General features: G+C 44.3%; 1 protein-coding gene across 2 annotated transcripts in view; it reads right to left on the bottom strand.

Annotated features, from left to right (window-relative positions):
• SMARCAL1 (SNF2 related chromatin remodeling annealing helicase 1) overlaps positions 1-17,728 on the bottom strand; it is a 189,702-nt gene that overhangs the window by 41,645 nt on the left and 130,329 nt on the right. For both annotated transcript variants that reach the window (XM_075070322.1, XM_032764427.2), the window contains 4 exons: positions 12,009-12,192; positions 9,252-9,402; positions 4,113-4,271; positions 2,570-2,635 (listed from right to left, as the gene is read on the bottom strand). In XM_075070322.1, the coding sequence (XP_074926423.1) occupies positions 2,570-2,635; positions 4,113-4,271; positions 9,252-9,402; positions 12,009-12,192 (560 nt within the window). The remainder of the gene's footprint in view (positions 1-2,569; positions 2,636-4,112; positions 4,272-9,251; positions 9,403-12,008; positions 12,193-17,728) is intronic.

Raw genomic sequence — 17,728 nt, 5'->3', positions numbered from 1 at the left:
GTGCTAGCTCTGAACTAGTGGGCTAAAAACAGAGTGGTGAGATGGGCTAGCTCTCTTGAGCACATGCCCATCCAAGATTACAGAAAGGTGCTCGGGATGGCTAGCCCCTCCCACTGTTGGCCACTAACTATTTTTGGCAACAAACTCAATCAGAGCTAGTACAGATATGTCCCCTCAACCCGGTTTTCCCCCTCTCCCTCTCCCTCTCACACACACACACACAGTTAATGCAGCAAAACTTACGAGCACACAACGGCTTCAGACGCGCTAGGGGCCCCTCTAAACTATAGCAGCCTCCCAGGGCTTACCATTATCTCCACAGCACCGTGTCAGCAGCAGGGCTGCAATACACAGCGTTCCCACATTCAACTCCCCCACCGGCACGCCCCTACACCAGGGCTTGTGAGACTGTGTTAGGACCCTTCCTCTGCAGTTCTTGCACCAGACCACTTCACACTGCTCTGATCCTTTTACATGGTGTAAAAAAGGCAGGAACAGACGTCAGACCCTCACCCCAGGTCTCAAAAACATTTAACGATAAATAATAAATGTGTATTCATCTAACCCTTTTATCCAACAAACAAAACGCACTTTAAATATTTAGAATCCTGAGGTTTTAGCTATTTTGGTGCTTATTTGATGCATATTAGGATTACAGCTGCAAAAAGGTTAACATTTAACTATAGACAACTTCACTTTTTTGTTCAAGCAAGAAAATATTTAATATTTGCACCATAAATCAAAAGATTAGAGCAGCAGGATTTGAAACAATCAAAATGGCATTCACCTGGATATCGGATATAGCGTTGTTTTACATATTTTGGCCTCCATTTCCTTGCTTATTACCATTTTCAGTTGAAAGCTGAACACTACGAAAATCAGTGTATCTTCAAAAGGACTGAAATTCAGAGTTCTGGAAATATCAGCTCTCCATTATGTGTGATCAGTGATTTATCAGTGTAAAACTGTAAGCTCTAAATACATTAACAAGGGACATTGGTCTCCTTTTAAAGTGGCCCATCTTTGGTTCTTTACCTTGTATCATGCATCCCGCAAATAAGTTTTGAAAGCTGATCCTCACACAGTTCAAAATAGGAAAGACCATGCTTTTCTGGGACCTAAGCCATCTGGTGAAATCATAACACACTTGTAGTCCACCCAGGACTTCATAAATGTAAGCCGTGACAGAACTCGAATCCATTCAACAGCACAGCTAAAGGTTGAGCACAGCTGTCACTTGAGCTAAAGGAGAGTCTCCTTTTGTCGTAAGAGAATCAGGCGTGCGCTCTCTCTCACATACTGAGTCGAGCAAGTCTGATGCTCCAACCAGCATAGGGGAAGGGTGTGCACATACAAATTGGTGTTGTCCATTACATAAAAGTGCTACAACAGGAAAAGTGCCCTGGTTCACTTATTGCAATTTGCACAGAAAGTTGCACCATGTGCTCAACTTCCAGTTGAAGTCTCAAAACCAATGGAAAACAGGATTTTGACCTTTTTTCAATCTACATTTTCATAGAGAACAGCATAATTAGAAAAACAAGCAAAAACCTTCAGCGTGTGAATGTCATTACAAATCTCCAGAATACAAGGTTAGTCAACACTACCATCAGCGAAAAAGCAGCGTAGGTCTCCTGTCCCCACAGATGAATTCAACTACTGCCAACCACTGTGCCTAGGAAAGATACCCAGCCCCTTCTCTACTGCAGACTCTGAAGTGCCTTTGTTCCACTGGCACAGTGGTCGGTCAGTGATGAGACAGCAGGTGCCAGGAATGCAACACTGAGTGTAGGTTTGGTTCTACATACCTGGTATGTTAGGAAAACCTGAAGATGTAGTTAAAAGGCTTTATAATGAAAATCTCATGTGTGCATGTATCTATCTGTATTATATACTGTAGCAGTTCTCCTGGGGGGAGGGATAGTTCAGTGGTTTGAGCACTGGCCTGCTAAACCCAGGGTTATGAGTTTAATCCTTGAGGAGGCCATTTAGGGATCTGGGGCAAAAATCTGTCCTTTTTTTTTTTAAAATAATGGAGATATCCTATCTCCTAGAACTGGAAGGGACCCTGAGGGTCATTGAGTCCAGCCCCCTGCCTTCACTAGCAGGACCAAGCACTGATTTTGCCCCAGATCCCTACGTGGCCCCCTCAGGGACTGAACTCACAACCCTGGGTTTAGCAGGCCAATGCTCAAACCACTGAGCTATCCCCTGCCCTATCTGGGAATTGGTTCTGCTTTGAGCAGGGGTTGGACTAGATGACCCCTGAGGTCCCTTCCAACCCTGAGATTCTATGACTCTATTAAACCTTTCTGAACAAATGTACCTGTTTAGCAAAAACCGGGGCTGCACCAGTCAGTTCCTGCCACCCCTCCATTCAATTATATAAATTCTACCAGCAATGGAGCTTCGGCTGCTCCAAACACCAGTTGCACAAACAGATGGGAAGCAAGCAGTGCTGGGACATAAGGCCCTAGCACAAAGCCAGAGAAGGAGTATAGCAGTACTTCAGAGCCCCAACTTATTGCTTGTAATAAATTGATGAGAGCTTGGCATACAGAATACACACCTTAAGAAGAGGCATTGCAGCTTGGCATCGCGCAGTTTTTGTGTTTTTTAGGAAATGAGATTCATCCTGAAACAAAACAGGCAAGAAAATGAATAGAGCTAAGCCCTGAGTCATAGCCCACCTCTGGGACAAAGAACAAATTCCCAGCATCCTATGCTGCATAATGCTTCAAGCCTATCGTCCCCAAGCAGGTTTCAGTTTCTGGGCTTGCCAACATCATATTCTGAATGCGAAACCATCACAAAGGGAGTAGGACTGTCTGCAAAATAACAGGAAGGGCAAACAAACATTAAGACACAAATTGTGACTGATCATAGCCAAGGAAGCAAGTGGAGAGAAGAAATGAAAAGAGGCAAAAAATTTCCACCACTGAGCTTCACTTGCAACTGTGTCTCCTTTCTTTAAATGCAAAACTCATGGGGAGACCCACGCAGTGCTGCCTCCCTAAAATGAAGGGGTTAATGAAAAGCATCAGAAGTGCAGAAATCTAATTAGGAACCAACTGTTTTGCTGTTAGGGCTCTCCAGGTGGATAATAACCTCCTGGCTGAGAGACATCACTCGCAGAATAGGCTACATTTCCTTTGTTGTAGTTGGGCAGAACTTAAAGACGCTGAGGAAATTGGTACCCTCTAAGGGTACGTTCTCATCTTGTGCGTGGATGAGCGAGCAGCCACGCTTAGAGAGGACGACACACCACTTAGCCGTGCCTTGGGGGCTTTCTCAATCCTGGTTAGCAATAAGGTTATGTTGTTATGCCAGCAGGAAGCAGAGGATGACTGGAAATAAAAAAGCAGGGAGGCTAAACACTCAGTGGGGCCATTTGGATCTACAGGACATATACAGGATTTGAATCTGCACACACACGTGCATGAATAAAATATCCACCAATTTAGCACAGATTAAAAGGTACCGGAGTGATTGCTCTAGAGTCATAGATGTTCTACCCCCAAAGAAAAAGTGACAATGTGAGTTTCCTCCATTGTGACACTGTGTCTCAGCCTGGACCCTTGCAAAATCAAGGTGAGAGAAAAGTTCAGTCTCCAGCATCCAGTCTGTCTCATCCTCTCTGCTGACACTGCCACCAACAGAAGTCATGGTGCTTTTTGTGACAGAAACATATGTTCATTGGAAACGAGGCTGAGAACACTAAACTAATTTCACACGAGATAACGGACATCAAAGTGTAATGACTTTTTGGTTGCCACTGATCTAAGCTGGATTTGAAACAATATGAGTTCTAAAAGGGTCCCATTAAACATATATACATATATTTATTTATTTTAATTAACTGGAATAGAGCGGAAGTCTAGCTTAGGTTTTCTATAATGGTTATCTCTATGGTATCTGAAAAATACAGATTATAGAGCCATCCATGAAAGTAAACCAATACATGGTTGAATATATAAGGATATACAACTTGCAGTGTAGAGCACCAGTCACTACAAGGCTTCACTCTCTCCAAACACCTGCTAACAACCCAGGAGAACCCAGTTTGTATGTGCCTCCTAATCCCATTTAAATAACTAGGGATGCTTACTTACAATAATGACAACTTGGAAAGTGTCTTTGAGCTGCTTATCCATCTTGCTGAGGAGGTCGAAACTGATTATGTTTATCAGTTTTGCTGACAGGTTGTCTTTGCCTGTCAGTATGACATTGGTACTCTCTGGGCTCAGGGATGGAAGCCACCTATGAAATGCCTGAGAAAGGAGAAGAAGTGATTAATAGGGTGCTGAACCTCTCTAGTCTCTTTCCTCTGAGCATCCCAAAAAACCTTCTCAAGCTATAATGGAGCCTCATAACCACATTTTTGGAAATAACCAGTTTGTGCTTCAGTTTTACCCAACTTGACAATGGGTCTAATAATGTTTAAGTGACTTGCCCAGGACCACACAGTGAGTAACTGGGAGAGCAGGCATCATAAGTGGAGTCCCATGCTCTGGGCACTATACCACACTCCCTCCACTAGGAAGATCTAAGTCTACTTTCTCTTTGCTTCTTACTCTGCAAGAACTCTGGCTGCGATCAGAAATGAACGTGATTGTCTTCCAATGTAGCTAGTTGTGCCCAAAAGCCAGAGCAGCAACAGAATGGCATGGCCACTGTTAGAGAGATACACTGTTATTTCACCCACACCAATAGTAAACATGAAGCTGTGAAAGCCACCCACTTACAAGCATCAAATATTTTACATCACAGGAAAGTTTACAAAACTCTGCACCATGATACAGATGAAGAACAATTTCTCCGGGTCTTTTAAAGGTCTTTTTTCCCTTCTAAGAACCAGTCTAACAAAGCCACTGGCTGCTGCTCTATGGTGGCAACTGAATTACTTATGCTTTTTTCAGGTGCCGAGCAATGAAAGTTCCCATTTATTTCAATTACTTCAGCCTCCCTGCAGCATTCAGTGCTGTTGATCATGAGAGACTGTTGCCTCTCCTGAAAGAAGTGGCGGAGGTCTGGGCAATGCGCTAACATGGTTTGAGTCCTTTCTGCAGGGATATAGCCAAAGAGTGACAATGGGAAAATCATATCTCCGCTACTAGACCTCTCACTTGTGCAGTCCCACAGGGATCAGTTCTCTCACTGGTCCTATTACACAGCTACATAAAACCACTGTGTGAACTGGGCAGATGACATGGATTCTAGTGCCAGCAGTAAGAGAATGACACACAGTTCTACCTATCTTCACCACATACAACCAAACCACTACCACCAAGAGAGCCTAATGCTTGGATGAGATCATCCCACAGATGAAGAGCAGCTGCCTGAAGCTGAACCCAAGCAAGACAGGGGTTATGCTGATGGGCAGGGGAAAGCATCTTCAAGAGTCTGCAGGCACGGGGAAGTCTCCTTTGGTTGAAGGTTCACAAACACGCAATTGATTAATTCAGTCTGTGGCTTAGAAGGCTCCTGGATTCCTCACATACGAGCACTCTCATAGCAGCATCCATGAGTAATGCTTTTTACCATCTCTGGTTGGCTAGGAAACTCTGTCGCAACCTGGCCTCAGTTATTTACATCTTCATCACCTCTCAGCTGGACTACAACGATGTGACAGATTTGGGCACAAAGCTTTCGGCGCTCTGGAAGTTGCAACTACTACAGAACACTGCAGCGATCTCCACAGCAACACTGGCTTCTGCAAGCATATCAAACCTGTTCCCCGTTCTTACACTGGTTTTCCCATAGAATATTGACTCCAGTTCAAGGTCTCAGTCCTTACTTCAAGGCACTCAGTGGGCCGAATCCTATCTAAAAGAGCCTAAAGCTCTGTGGATGAAGACCACAGTCAACACTGCACTCCTCTGGCACAGTGGAACTCTCTACAATAAAGGGTAAAGCTATCTCTGCCACAGACAGAGCTTTCTCGGGGGCTGGTCTGAGACTTTGGAATAAACTCCCCCAGGAACTAAGGCCTATCACAAAACTGCAAGTGAATTATTTTGACCTTGCCTTCTCTAACATACACACATAGTTACAAGGTTTTTTATTTGTTTTTTTAAATCTACACTAATAAAAGTCTCTACCGCATACACTTCTCCCCTTGAGGGAAGGATGAGAGAACAAAAACCATGTGACTTGTTAATACATGACCGGAAGGTGCTCAGATACCACGGTGATGCGTGCGGGTATAAGAGCCTATCCAGAACAAGATTAGAGTTGCAAATGCTTAGCCCTTCTGAAAATCAGGACCAAAGACATTCCAAGCTGGGCACCCAAAAATTGAGATATCCGAAAGCAAAGCCACTTTTTAAAATGTTGGCCCAGATCTCCATCAGCCTCTGAAGGATACTTCCACTGCCTCTTCCTCCATATCCCAAATATAAGTAATTTTACTCCCTCATTCACCAGAAAAAAATCCAGATGTGTCTTCTGTAGCTCAGCTGACTGCCCGGTGCTTTGTTATACCATTGGCAGGGGAAAAAGAGAACAAATTGTTGTGGTACTAAGGTCCCACCACGCAACAAAATCCAATCAATTTACTCTACAGCCATCAGCATAGTGAACTACTGAAAAAAGAACCCCACCAAGTCAGGCATGAAACTTATTAACCTAAGGGCCTGAGCTCTTCTACTCTTCACTTTCTCCCAGCATTAATGAACATTTCACAGTTAAGGAAAGTATGCCTCAAAATCACCTTGCTAGCACAGGCTGTTTAATTGTACAGTAATTGCCCTCCAAGGACAGACCCTGCAGCCCTGCTTTCTTTCAATTATATGTATTTCCAATCCCTGAGAGCGCCCATCTCCAGGTCCTGACCAATGTTCCCTCTAATTTTTTCCATCCATGTGCAGAATAAATTTTGTTATGTGCACTGAGCTAATTTGTGTGGACGTGTGCCGCCAGTAGAAACAAAAAACCTAGATACAATAAATATTTTTTAAAAGGTACCATAGGAATAATTACTCCAGCCAGGACACATTAGGCATTTTAGGACTCACTACTCAAAGAATTAAATTTAAGTGTAAAAGAGAAATAAAAATTATGAAATGCAAAGACCAGCCAAAAAACTAAAATAGCACACTTTGAAAGAATAAAATTACAGAGAATACATGTGCATTGCAGGAAGTACCAAGAAGAAGAAAAAAAACACAACAACAACATGTGTGTGTGTGTGTGTCTGTGTGTGACACAGAGACACTGTGAGTGTGAGAGAGAGGAGAGACTGTGTGTGTGCTGGCTGCTGGGGAAGTTTCTGCGAGACACCATGCGCTGTCTCTTAAAGGCACTCACTGAAATCTCTCTTGGTCCTGAGCCCTGTCTCCCCTCCCGTACTCTGCAGAGATGGGGTACATGGGCAGGGGGAAGGGGGAGAGACAGAGTGTGAATGTGAGTAACAGAGATTGTGTGAGCTGGCTGCTGGGCAACTCTCAGAGACCATGCACTGTTTCTTTAAGGCACTCACTCACCGGACCTCAGACCGCAGCAGCTCTCTCCTGCTCTAAATCCTGAGCCTTGTCCCCTCTTCCCTGCTCTGTGGAGATGATGGGCAGGGGGCCGGGATGACAGCACCCTGACATCAGCACCCCGCTCTCTCCCACTCTGCACAGCCAGCAGGAGGGTCCCAGAAGCAATAACAGGAGCAACATGATTGCAGAGCAGCAGGGGTGAGGGGCACCTGAACACACACTGCTGGACGTGCACGGCTCTGCTAATCAAGTGCGTGGCGCTTGAATGACTCCTGGGAAGCCACACGACCATGCAGCTTGGAGGGAAATGATATCAAAGAATTTTGAGGGTTTTGTAGAGTAAAGTTTATGGGCCAAATTTTGCCCTGAAAAAGACTTGCTAGGGTCAGTGGGAATTGAACATATAGGGCAGAATTTCCGCATCTGGAATTCTGTAGCGGTTGAGACGCTGATAGAACCCACCTTGGCAGGTTTCAAAAGAAGCGGACAATTGCTTGGATACCAATGGTGTCTTGGGCATTAACGAAATTAAGATGCTTAACTACAGCGATTCTGGTTCACATGCACAAGGTTAAACCAACTGCCATATATGGAGTCAGAGAGGAATTTTTCCTTAAGGCCTGTCATAAACAGATAGCTAAGGGTTAATGTTTCTTTTACCTGTAAAGGGTTAACAAAGGGAACCAAACACCTGACCAGAGGACCATTCAGGAAACCGGATTTTCAAAAAGTGAGAGGGAACTTCTGGGTGTGTTTTGCTTTGTTCTGCTGTTTGTTTTTCTCTCGGCTATGAGGAAGAGCTTTTTTTTTCCTATCGCCAAGCTTCTTTCTACCCTTGCTGTTCCCAAGTTGTGAGTACAAAAGGAAAAGCAATAGATTTATATTGAATTTACATGTGTGGAGTTGCTGGAATGTTAAATTGGATATCTTTTTGAATAAGGCTGATTATTCAATATTTCTTTTAAGCAATAGCCCTGTGTATTCATTATCTGATGCATGAATCACATGTCATGTGTTTTTTCTTTCTTTTTTTATATAAAGCTTTCTTTTTAAAACTTGTTGATTTTCTTTTCCTAGTTAAGGCAAGGGGATAGGAATCTCTGTGCCAGGAGTACTGTCCTCTCAGGGAAAGACTGGAGGGGGAGAGGAAGGATGGGGAAGGTAAATCGTCCTCTCTGTTTTGTGTTTCGAGGGATTTGAAGCAGGGAAATCTCAGCATAGTAGCAGCACCAAGGAGCGGAAAAATCTGAGGAGGAAGATAAAGCAGCAGGAAGGAACGTGGGTATTCCCTTATGATTGGAAGCATCAAGAGGAAAAGAACTGAGTCTGAGCCAGGGTGCCCCCAAGGAAAGGTATTAGGGACAGCCAGAGAGTTTATCAGGTACTCAGAATCCTGATTGGTGGCAGCGAGATAAGATCCAAGCTGGTAATTAAGCTTGGAGGTTCATGCTAAGCACCCAGATTTTGGACGCTAAGGTCCAGATTTGGGACAGAGGCTTATTACAAGGCCATTTTGTCAAAGATCTTTTTCCTAACCTTCCTCTGGAACACAGAATGAGGATCATCCATTAGACTCAGGCAAGCATGTGTCATATGATCAGCTTCTTGCAATTACAGGGGATAAAGGAATGTCATCTCTTCCTATTTTTCCCCTTATTTTTCTAAATGGATGGCAGTTTGCCATCCCTCATAGAATCCATAGGAAGAACAAACAAAAACAAAAAACCACAGGTGAATCCCCAAAAGTTCTATTTAAACATACAGTACCTCTGCCCAGGTAAATCTCACTGAGGAAGGTGTTACCGCCAGCAACGGCCACTCCTTTCGGTAATATGCAGCAATACAGATCGCCTGGATAGTCTTCCCCAAGCCCATGTCATCCGCAAGAAGCAAACGGCCTTCTCTGGAGATGGCAAAACTGAAAGAACACAAGGCAGAAGGGTTACTCCTTTCCCCATCTTCCCAGCCAAGGTCAGCACAATCCCTCCCTAGTCTGAGAAGCTCATCACCAAAGAAGAGGGAAGGGAAACAGCAGACGACTTCCTTTGCAGCCCCTTTGGTTTTATTTTTAAAGTACATTAGAGTGGCGACCTGACAATCCTGCAGACAGAAGCCCTCTGTTTAGCCCCTCAACTGGCACAGTGCTGACATTGGCAGCACAAGCTTCCCTGTGCAGTCCTGCCAAGATGCCTCAACCTGACCGGCAAGGACCATCTCCAGGACGAGCAGATAGTCCAGTCTCCCTGGTCTATGCAACCCTTTGACTCTCGCTGCTGAGATGGCAAATGGGGGCAGTTAGTCACAACTGTCATGGTGAATTTTGTGAGCCCAACATTTGTGCAGTGGGAACTGGACTGACCAACCAATTCATTCCACCCAGCTCCTAAAAAACTCAGCCTGAGTCAAGCTGAAGTTTCTCCTTCTTAAGCACCATTATCAGCAGTAAAGGTTCTGCAGTCCAAATGAGACCTCCAACAACATCTGTGCAGCCACTGTGCCTTCTAATTCTGCCTCCAATGACAACTGGGCAGTGCCATTGTCTCCAGTGGATTTCCACAGGTTTAACTGACTAGAACTTAGTAAGCAATGTAACTGAGGGGGCAGAAGGGGGAATGAAATCCCACTCACACAGTCTAGCTGTGCTGGGTCTGCAGGTGTAAGAAACTTACTTTAGTCACTAAAATCAGTAGATAGGGCTCTGAAGACACACAGACAGTTTTTTTACATCAGTGCTTTTCACTTTGGAATTGCACTTTTATGGAACCACTGAGATCACGTTGAACGTAAGAATGGCCATAGTGGGTCAGACCAACAGTCCATCTAGCCCAGTGGTCCCCAACCTTTTTCATCTGGCGGGTGCCAGACGACGAACCACGGAGGACCATGGTGACGGACGAGCATCTGCCAAAATTCCGCCGACAAATGGCAACATCAATAGGCATCACTGCCAAAATGCCGCCGACAAGTTGCGTTATCCAGAGGCATTGCCACTGAAATACCACCGAAAACCAGTGGCATTTCAGCAGCAACGCCTCTGGATGACGCAGCTTGTCGGTGGGATTTCGGCGGATGCTCATCCGCCGGCCAGTACACGGGCGCACTTAGACGCCCCAGTGGGCACCATGGCACCCATGGGCACTGCGTTGGGGACCCCTGATCTAGCCCACTATCCTGCCATGTGACAGTGGTCAGTGCCAGATGCTTCAGAAGGAATGAACAGAACTGGACAATTTAGCAAGCGATCCACCCCTTGTAATTCAGTCCCAGCTTCTGGCCCTCAGAGGCTTAGGAACACCCAGAGCATGGGGTTGCATCCCTGACCATCTTGGCTAACAACCAAAAAATTCATTTAGCTTCTCTGCAAGGGCCTTGTCTTCCTTGAGTGCTGCTTTAGGACCTCACTCATCCAGTGGGCTCACTGATTGTTTGGCAGGCTTCCTGCCGCTGATGTACTTAAACTTTTTTTTTTTGCTGTTAGTTTGTGTGTCTTTTGCTAGTTGTTCTTCAAATTCTTTTTTTGCCTGCCTAATTATTGGGCCCCAAATGATTAAGATGTTAATTTTATTCCATCATTGCTTGAACCAAAAATTAAGATGAAGCCTTGTTCTTAGGCCATTCGATTGTACTGGATATTACGGAAGGCTCTGAACTGCAAATTCTCCATTCAGTGTGTATAGGTCACTTCCATTGGCATTACTGAGACTGAGCAACAAATATGCAGTCTTAGGATTTACAGATGCCAGCGTGCTACAGTACGGTGACAAAACAGAGTAGTCAAAGAAACCATTTCAGTCCTGCTTCTGATTTACTCTGATTTTGCTTGGGTTGAACCAGACTATCAGATGTTTGAATCTGCTCTTTCCATGATACTACCAAATACTCACCTACTCTTCCAGAGTTTACCCTGATCAGACTAGAAAAACTACTAATAGCCCTATGCTAATATCAGGGGCTGGGGATTTAGCTGTGACATTTTGCTGCTTGATACTAATAAATAGTGACCAAAAATGAGAAAAAAAAATTTAAGCTGCTTCCTCCACATATAATCAGTGGTTTTAAACCTTTCTTGGATTCAGTTTTGCTCCCCCACACGTGTGCAGCTTGTAAGAAAGAACAAAAGAAAGAAAGAAAACAACAGCTAATGCCCTTGGGTACCCAGGCTGAATTTATGAGAAAAGCAAATGATGCATGTGTACATACTCAGCCCAGAGAGGCAAATGAAAGAGGTGCCAAAGGGACAGATTTACATGACTTGGAAATATTTCACACTATCACGTGCCCTAGTAAATGTGATTTCCTTCCCAAGTCATCCTCAGAAATTCTGGATACATATAGGGTAGGCATGTGTAATGGGCTTCATTACCCTTCTATTCAAAGACGAATGGCGTCTGTACCAAAGCCCAGAACCCCTTTGGTGAAATTTGGATCCAAACCCATCTCTGATGGGTCATGGAAAAAAATGCAAACACCACACTGACGGGAAATGCCAGACCTAGCTCTTCATGGCATACAAATGGGACCTACTTCACGCCTTCTCTCTGAAACGGCATGAGGCTCATCACAATTTTGGAATCCACCGCCGAAAGGTCAGCTTCAGGAATGTCTGAGACACGCAAGGCAGGCTCGTCAAGCTGAGGAGCAAAGGCTTGTATTATTGGCTTTGGCAGCGGTTCCACCTCTACCGACAGAAGGCGCTGTACAGCTTCCACTGAAAAGAACAAACAGCAGCCTGTTAGCTGAATGGGGATCATATATGGAATATACACTAGTGCCAGGAGGACATTTTGGCCCCACCAGCATTATGATACTACGCTTGTCCTGAAACAGCTCAAGAAAGCCTTGCATGATCCAACAGGGATGGCCCAACTATGTTACCTAAAATCTGTTTTTGAACCCTGGGCTGTTAGCTACGCACACATGCAGATATAGTTGCCAAGCACAGCACTGCTTGACCCTGTTTTCGCATGACAACTGCTGCTAGCACAGGTCCCCAGTCCAGTGTGAACAGGAAGTTTTTAATAATTTATTTTAACAGCCAGGGCACAGATTACCCCACAGGCAACCTACAGCATCTTGTTCAAATCCTTGTTTTTATTACTGAATAACAGAATCCCCCTAATCACTGTAGAACTGAGGTTTTGATCTCGTGCTGCCTCAGAACTCTGAAGCAGCAGACCCCTGGGGCCTCCCTCTGCAGAGTTCCTCCTCAATTATCTGAGCAGAACTGATTTGAACTGCTGTTATCTGAACAGGGTCACATCCCCAGCCTAAAATCTCTCCTTGTCAATGTATCCCTGCATAAAAACTGCATATCACTGGATTGCGGCTGCCGTCCATCATGAGTCACTCATCAGAACTTTTCTGGGGCAGGAACTGTCTTCAGGATATATATGTTTGTACAGCCCCAAGCACAATTGCTATCTGACTGGGGCCTCTGGATGCTACCATGCTGCATGTATTAAATAATTAACAAATAGTCATCCTGTTTCAAGAAAGATATGGCTTGATCTAATAAAGGATGGGTGGTTCTAGGCAGGTTTCAGGATTGGGAGAGAAATTTTGCCAATTTTACACTTTCTGAACTTGCCCATGACTTTGGTTCATAACGACTTCACAGAAGTTAAAATTACATTAGACTAGGACTGTGCTTTGAAGCCTAGTTCAAGCAACATCCCAGGGCTTTTAAAATAATCCTTTAATGCATGGACATACCATATCTTTAGGGAAGCTATACCGGATTTTACGCTCTGCTATGCAACTACCACTAAACATCAGAACATTTATATCCTTCATCCATACATCAATTTGCAATGATATGCAACACAAACCTTAATCCGATGCTGTACCAAGCTTCCACATATCCCTGGTGCAAAAAAATCTGGGGTTTAATCTTTTAAAGCCACAAGTCAGTGGTCAAAATTTCATTGCATTCAATTTTCAGACATCCTTATTTCACACCCCTCCATTCCCTCTCCCTCATAAAAGCCAAGTGAAAAACTCTTTTTACTCCAAGAGAAAATGATTAAGAATTAATATTATTGTGTTCATATTAACACAATTTCCTGATTCTAGCACACGTTTTAAACTGATTTTTCACCACAATTATTTTTTAATCACTTAGAGAAATCAGAACACATTTCTGCATTATACCAAACACACGGCGCTATACCAAGCATGTGTGCAATGTACATTCAGCCTCCATTATTTCTGGAAGCACCTCTTTATTTTGAAACAGCTAAAATAGGAAATTGGGGGAATACAGAACACTTCCAGCTGTTCAAACCTATGGAGCTCCTCAAATTTAAATTTGTGCTCACTGATTTTATGTATTACAACTGTGTGGGCACCAAATATGCCTCCAGACTGCGATTTTATTTTAGTTTCAGTTCTCTCTAGGGCAGAGCAGCAGACTGGATTCCTACTATACAAGTAAAAAATCCATATTTGAAAGGATTTCAGTTTGTGTTTATGTGATGGTCTGAATTTCCTCAGCTCTCCACTTTACTCTATACTCTTTCAATAGCGGGAAATCTCTCCCACTAAGTATATCAAAAGCCTCTTATTACACTCACAAAGTTACTTACTGCGTTACTATAATTGCTACAATTTTCTACATGATCATTCTGATGCTATTGTTCTGCAGAAAAGCTAGAAAAATCGTTAGGATGCGTCTGCAGCCGGTGTGATTCATCTAAGAGTCATTTTTTACTGAAGTGACCTTTTACCTAAAGATGACTGAGTAACTGGGCAAACAGATATTAACCCCTCTGAACTGTTCCTGACAAAAGGAAATCATTGCAGAAGATAAGCCACAGGCACCGAGCCATATTTAGTTTTTTGCTGGGGTAGGCGAAGAGAGACAGAGTTTCTCGACAGGTGCATATGAGAGGGCTGCAAACCACTCACAAGTGTTCTCCTAGGACTCCATCCACAGAGGCCTTTATCATAGAATCACAGAATATCAGGGTTGGAAGGGACCTCAGGAGGTCATCTAGTCCAATCCCCTGCTCAAAGCAGGACCAATCTCCAACTAAATCATCCCAGCCAGGGCTTTGTCAAGCCTGACCTTAAAAACTCCTAAGGAAGGAGATTCTACCACCTCCTAGGAACCCATTCCAGTGCTTCACCATCTTCCTAGTGAAAAAGTTATTCCTATATCCAACCTAAACCTCCCACAGCAACTTGAGACCATTACTCCTTGTTCTGTCATCTGAGTCTACTGAGAACAGTCCTCTAGATCCATCCTTTGGAACTCCTTTCAGATAGCTGAAAGCAGCTATCAAATGCCCCGTCATCCTTCTCTTCTGCAGACTAAACAATCCCAGTTCCCCTCAGCCTCTCCTCATAAGTCATGTGCTCCAGCCCCCTAATCATTTTTGTTGGCCTCCGCTGGACTCTTTCCAACTTTTCCACATCCCTCTTGTAGTGTGGGGCCCAAAACTGGACACAGGACTCCAGATGAGGCCTCACCAATGCCGAATAGAGGGGAATGATCACGTCCCTCGATCTGCTGGCAATGCTCCTACTTATACAGCCCAAGATGCCGTTAGCTATCTTGGCAACAAGGGCACACTGTTGACTCATACCCAGCTTCTCGTCCATTCTAACCCCTAGGTCCTTTTCTGCAGAACTGCTGCCTAGCCACTCGGTCCCTAGTCTGTAGCAGTGCATGGGATTCTTCCTTCCTAAGTGCAGGACTCTGCACTTCTCCTTGTTGAACCTCATCAGATTGTTTTTTTTTTGGCCTAATCCTCTAATTTGTCTAGGACCCTCTGTATCCTATCGCTCCCACCAGTATATCTACCACTCCTCCCAGTTTAGCATCATCTGCAAACTTTCTGAGGGTGCAATCTACGCCATCCTCCAGATCATTAATGAAGATATTGAACAAAACAGTCCCCAGGACCGACTCTTGGGGCACTCCGCTTGATACCAGCTGCCAAGTAGACATGGAGCCATTGATCACTACCCATTGAGACTGATTATCTTGCCAGCTTTCTGTCCACCTTGTAGTCCATTCATCCAGCCCATACTTTCCTTGGACCTGACCCTGCAAGATACTTAATGCTTCTTCCAAGGTGATGCAAGCTGTCATACCTTAACAAAGCCAGCCGACTGAAAAGACTGAGCAAACTCAGCATCAAGCAGGAACTGCTCATCACCCAACAAGATCAGGACCTTTGCACAAGCCCAATCCTGCAAGATGCCGGGCATCCTCAACTAGCCTCCACTGTGTAACTCTGTTCTCTCAACCTGTTTTTATACTCGTCTTCATATGGTAGTTTCAGAATGAAGGCTTGCTCACCCAAAAATCTTTTGCCTCTTCACCACCATAAAATGACCTCTCCTCCAATGCTACATCCAGCATCCAGCTCCTTGATTGCTATTAGTATTTCTAACGCACTCCTCACTATAGTATACAGGTACTCAATTATTAAAAATGTTCCATTAACCCATAGTAATGGTGTACAGTACTGGAGTAGCACTAAGCTGCAGGATTTTGGACCATGATTGTACAATCCTCCACAACAGTGTTATAGCACCATTATAGAGCATATCGCAATTTCCTTCTAAAGCTTATCCTGCTCTAACTCTGCAGTCGTATATTTCAGGAAGTAGGAGGGCTCACAGCAAGCAGAATGGAATGATAAGTAATAATTATAACACTGAATGCTTACGCACCACTTTTCATCTTCAAAGTACTTTCCAGACATTAACGAAACACACACATCTAAGAAGCAGACATGCTGGGAGTGCACTGCTGTGAGAGAGCTATTTGCAAAGCATATCCATTTTTTAAAAGAAATACAATTTTACACCCTGCTGTGTGGGTCAGAATTTTTTCAACACCACACATGGGTGCAAAGGGAGAGGAGCCCACATGTCTGATTGTGCCAGAAGTGAATGTTGTGCCTATAGACTACCCCTGGAAGGTACTTATAAGTAGAAGAACAATGATCTCTCACTCAACATATTTTACTCAAAAAATGTTAAGTGCCCATCTTCTTAGTATTTGGGCTTTTCAGAGGAATATGAAAACATGCAGGACGTGTCTGCTCTGTGGGAGCTTGCTGAGTCAGTCTGATCACTTTATTGAAACAAGCAGGGTCTCATTTGCCCAGCAGTCAACACAGCCACAGGAGAGCAACCTGGATTCTAGTCTGCCTTGTACACCAACTACAAACCTGTTGGTGGAATTCCAGTTACAGAGACTTCATTTCTAGTTGTACCATATAAAGCTGAACAAATCCACCTTGACAGTCAGCACCCAGACTTTGGTTCTGACACTGGCAGTTAAAAAAATCATCAGTTCACTTATAAACTGAGCAAACTTGAGCTGAAAAACTCAGAAGGTGAAAATCACCAGCACAATATTCTTCACAGTACTTATGTCCCGCAATGGGCTACTTGCAGGGGTGTGGGCAGAGCATTCATGCACGCATATCCCTTGTTCACCACGGATTGGGGTGTCTGTGTGCAAGCTGCAGAACAGGCCAGCACGAGGGAGGAGGGTAGAGAACTAGGGACAGGCCAGGGTAGAAGACACTAAGGGTATTTCTACACAGCAACTAGACACCCAAGGTTGACCTGTGCTAGCTGATGTGGGCTATGTGGCTGTTTCTTTGCTGTGTAGACTTCTGGGTTCAGGCTGGTGCCCAAGCTCTGGGACCCTCTCCCCCACAGGGTCCTAGAGCTCGGCCACCAACCCAAGCCCAGAAGTCTACAGACTAATAAAACAGCCCTACAGTCCGAGTCGGCTGGCACGGTCAAGCCACAGGTTTTTCTTTGCTATGGAGACATATCCTAGGAGTGCAACTGTACAGTTCTAGTGACCCAGAATTCTGCAGAGATGGACATGAAGGGCCAGCAGCCCCAGTTGCATCTTGCAACCAGCTCTGGGGAAGGAGGGAGATAGTGAGGAAAGCCAGTCTCTCTCCATTGTTTAATTCACTCTAGAGCTGAGAGTAAGTTACTCTAGGTCACCACACACACACACACCATTATTAATTCACTTTCATAATTATCATCACACACAGTAAAAATATATGGAATAAAAACGACAGAAATTCTACTCCTGGCAGAGATCACATCTTCATATGCCTTTGTAAAGCGCCTCATACAATGGGACCCTGAATGGGCCTCTGACAGGCTACCATAATTATTACTAATATACACACATTACAACCAGGTTTCTGAGTCTGTGTAACCCACACAAAAATCTATTTGACATGGGCAATAGGACA

Source organism: Chelonoidis abingdonii, chromosome 10, assembly GCF_003597395.2.
Source record: "Chelonoidis abingdonii isolate Lonesome George chromosome 10, CheloAbing_2.0, whole genome shotgun sequence".
NCBI classification, from domain to species: Eukaryota; Metazoa; Chordata; order Testudines; family Testudinidae; genus Chelonoidis; species Chelonoidis abingdonii.
Note: the sequence above shows the minus strand (reverse complement) of the source record. Positions and strands in the feature narration are given on the sequence as shown.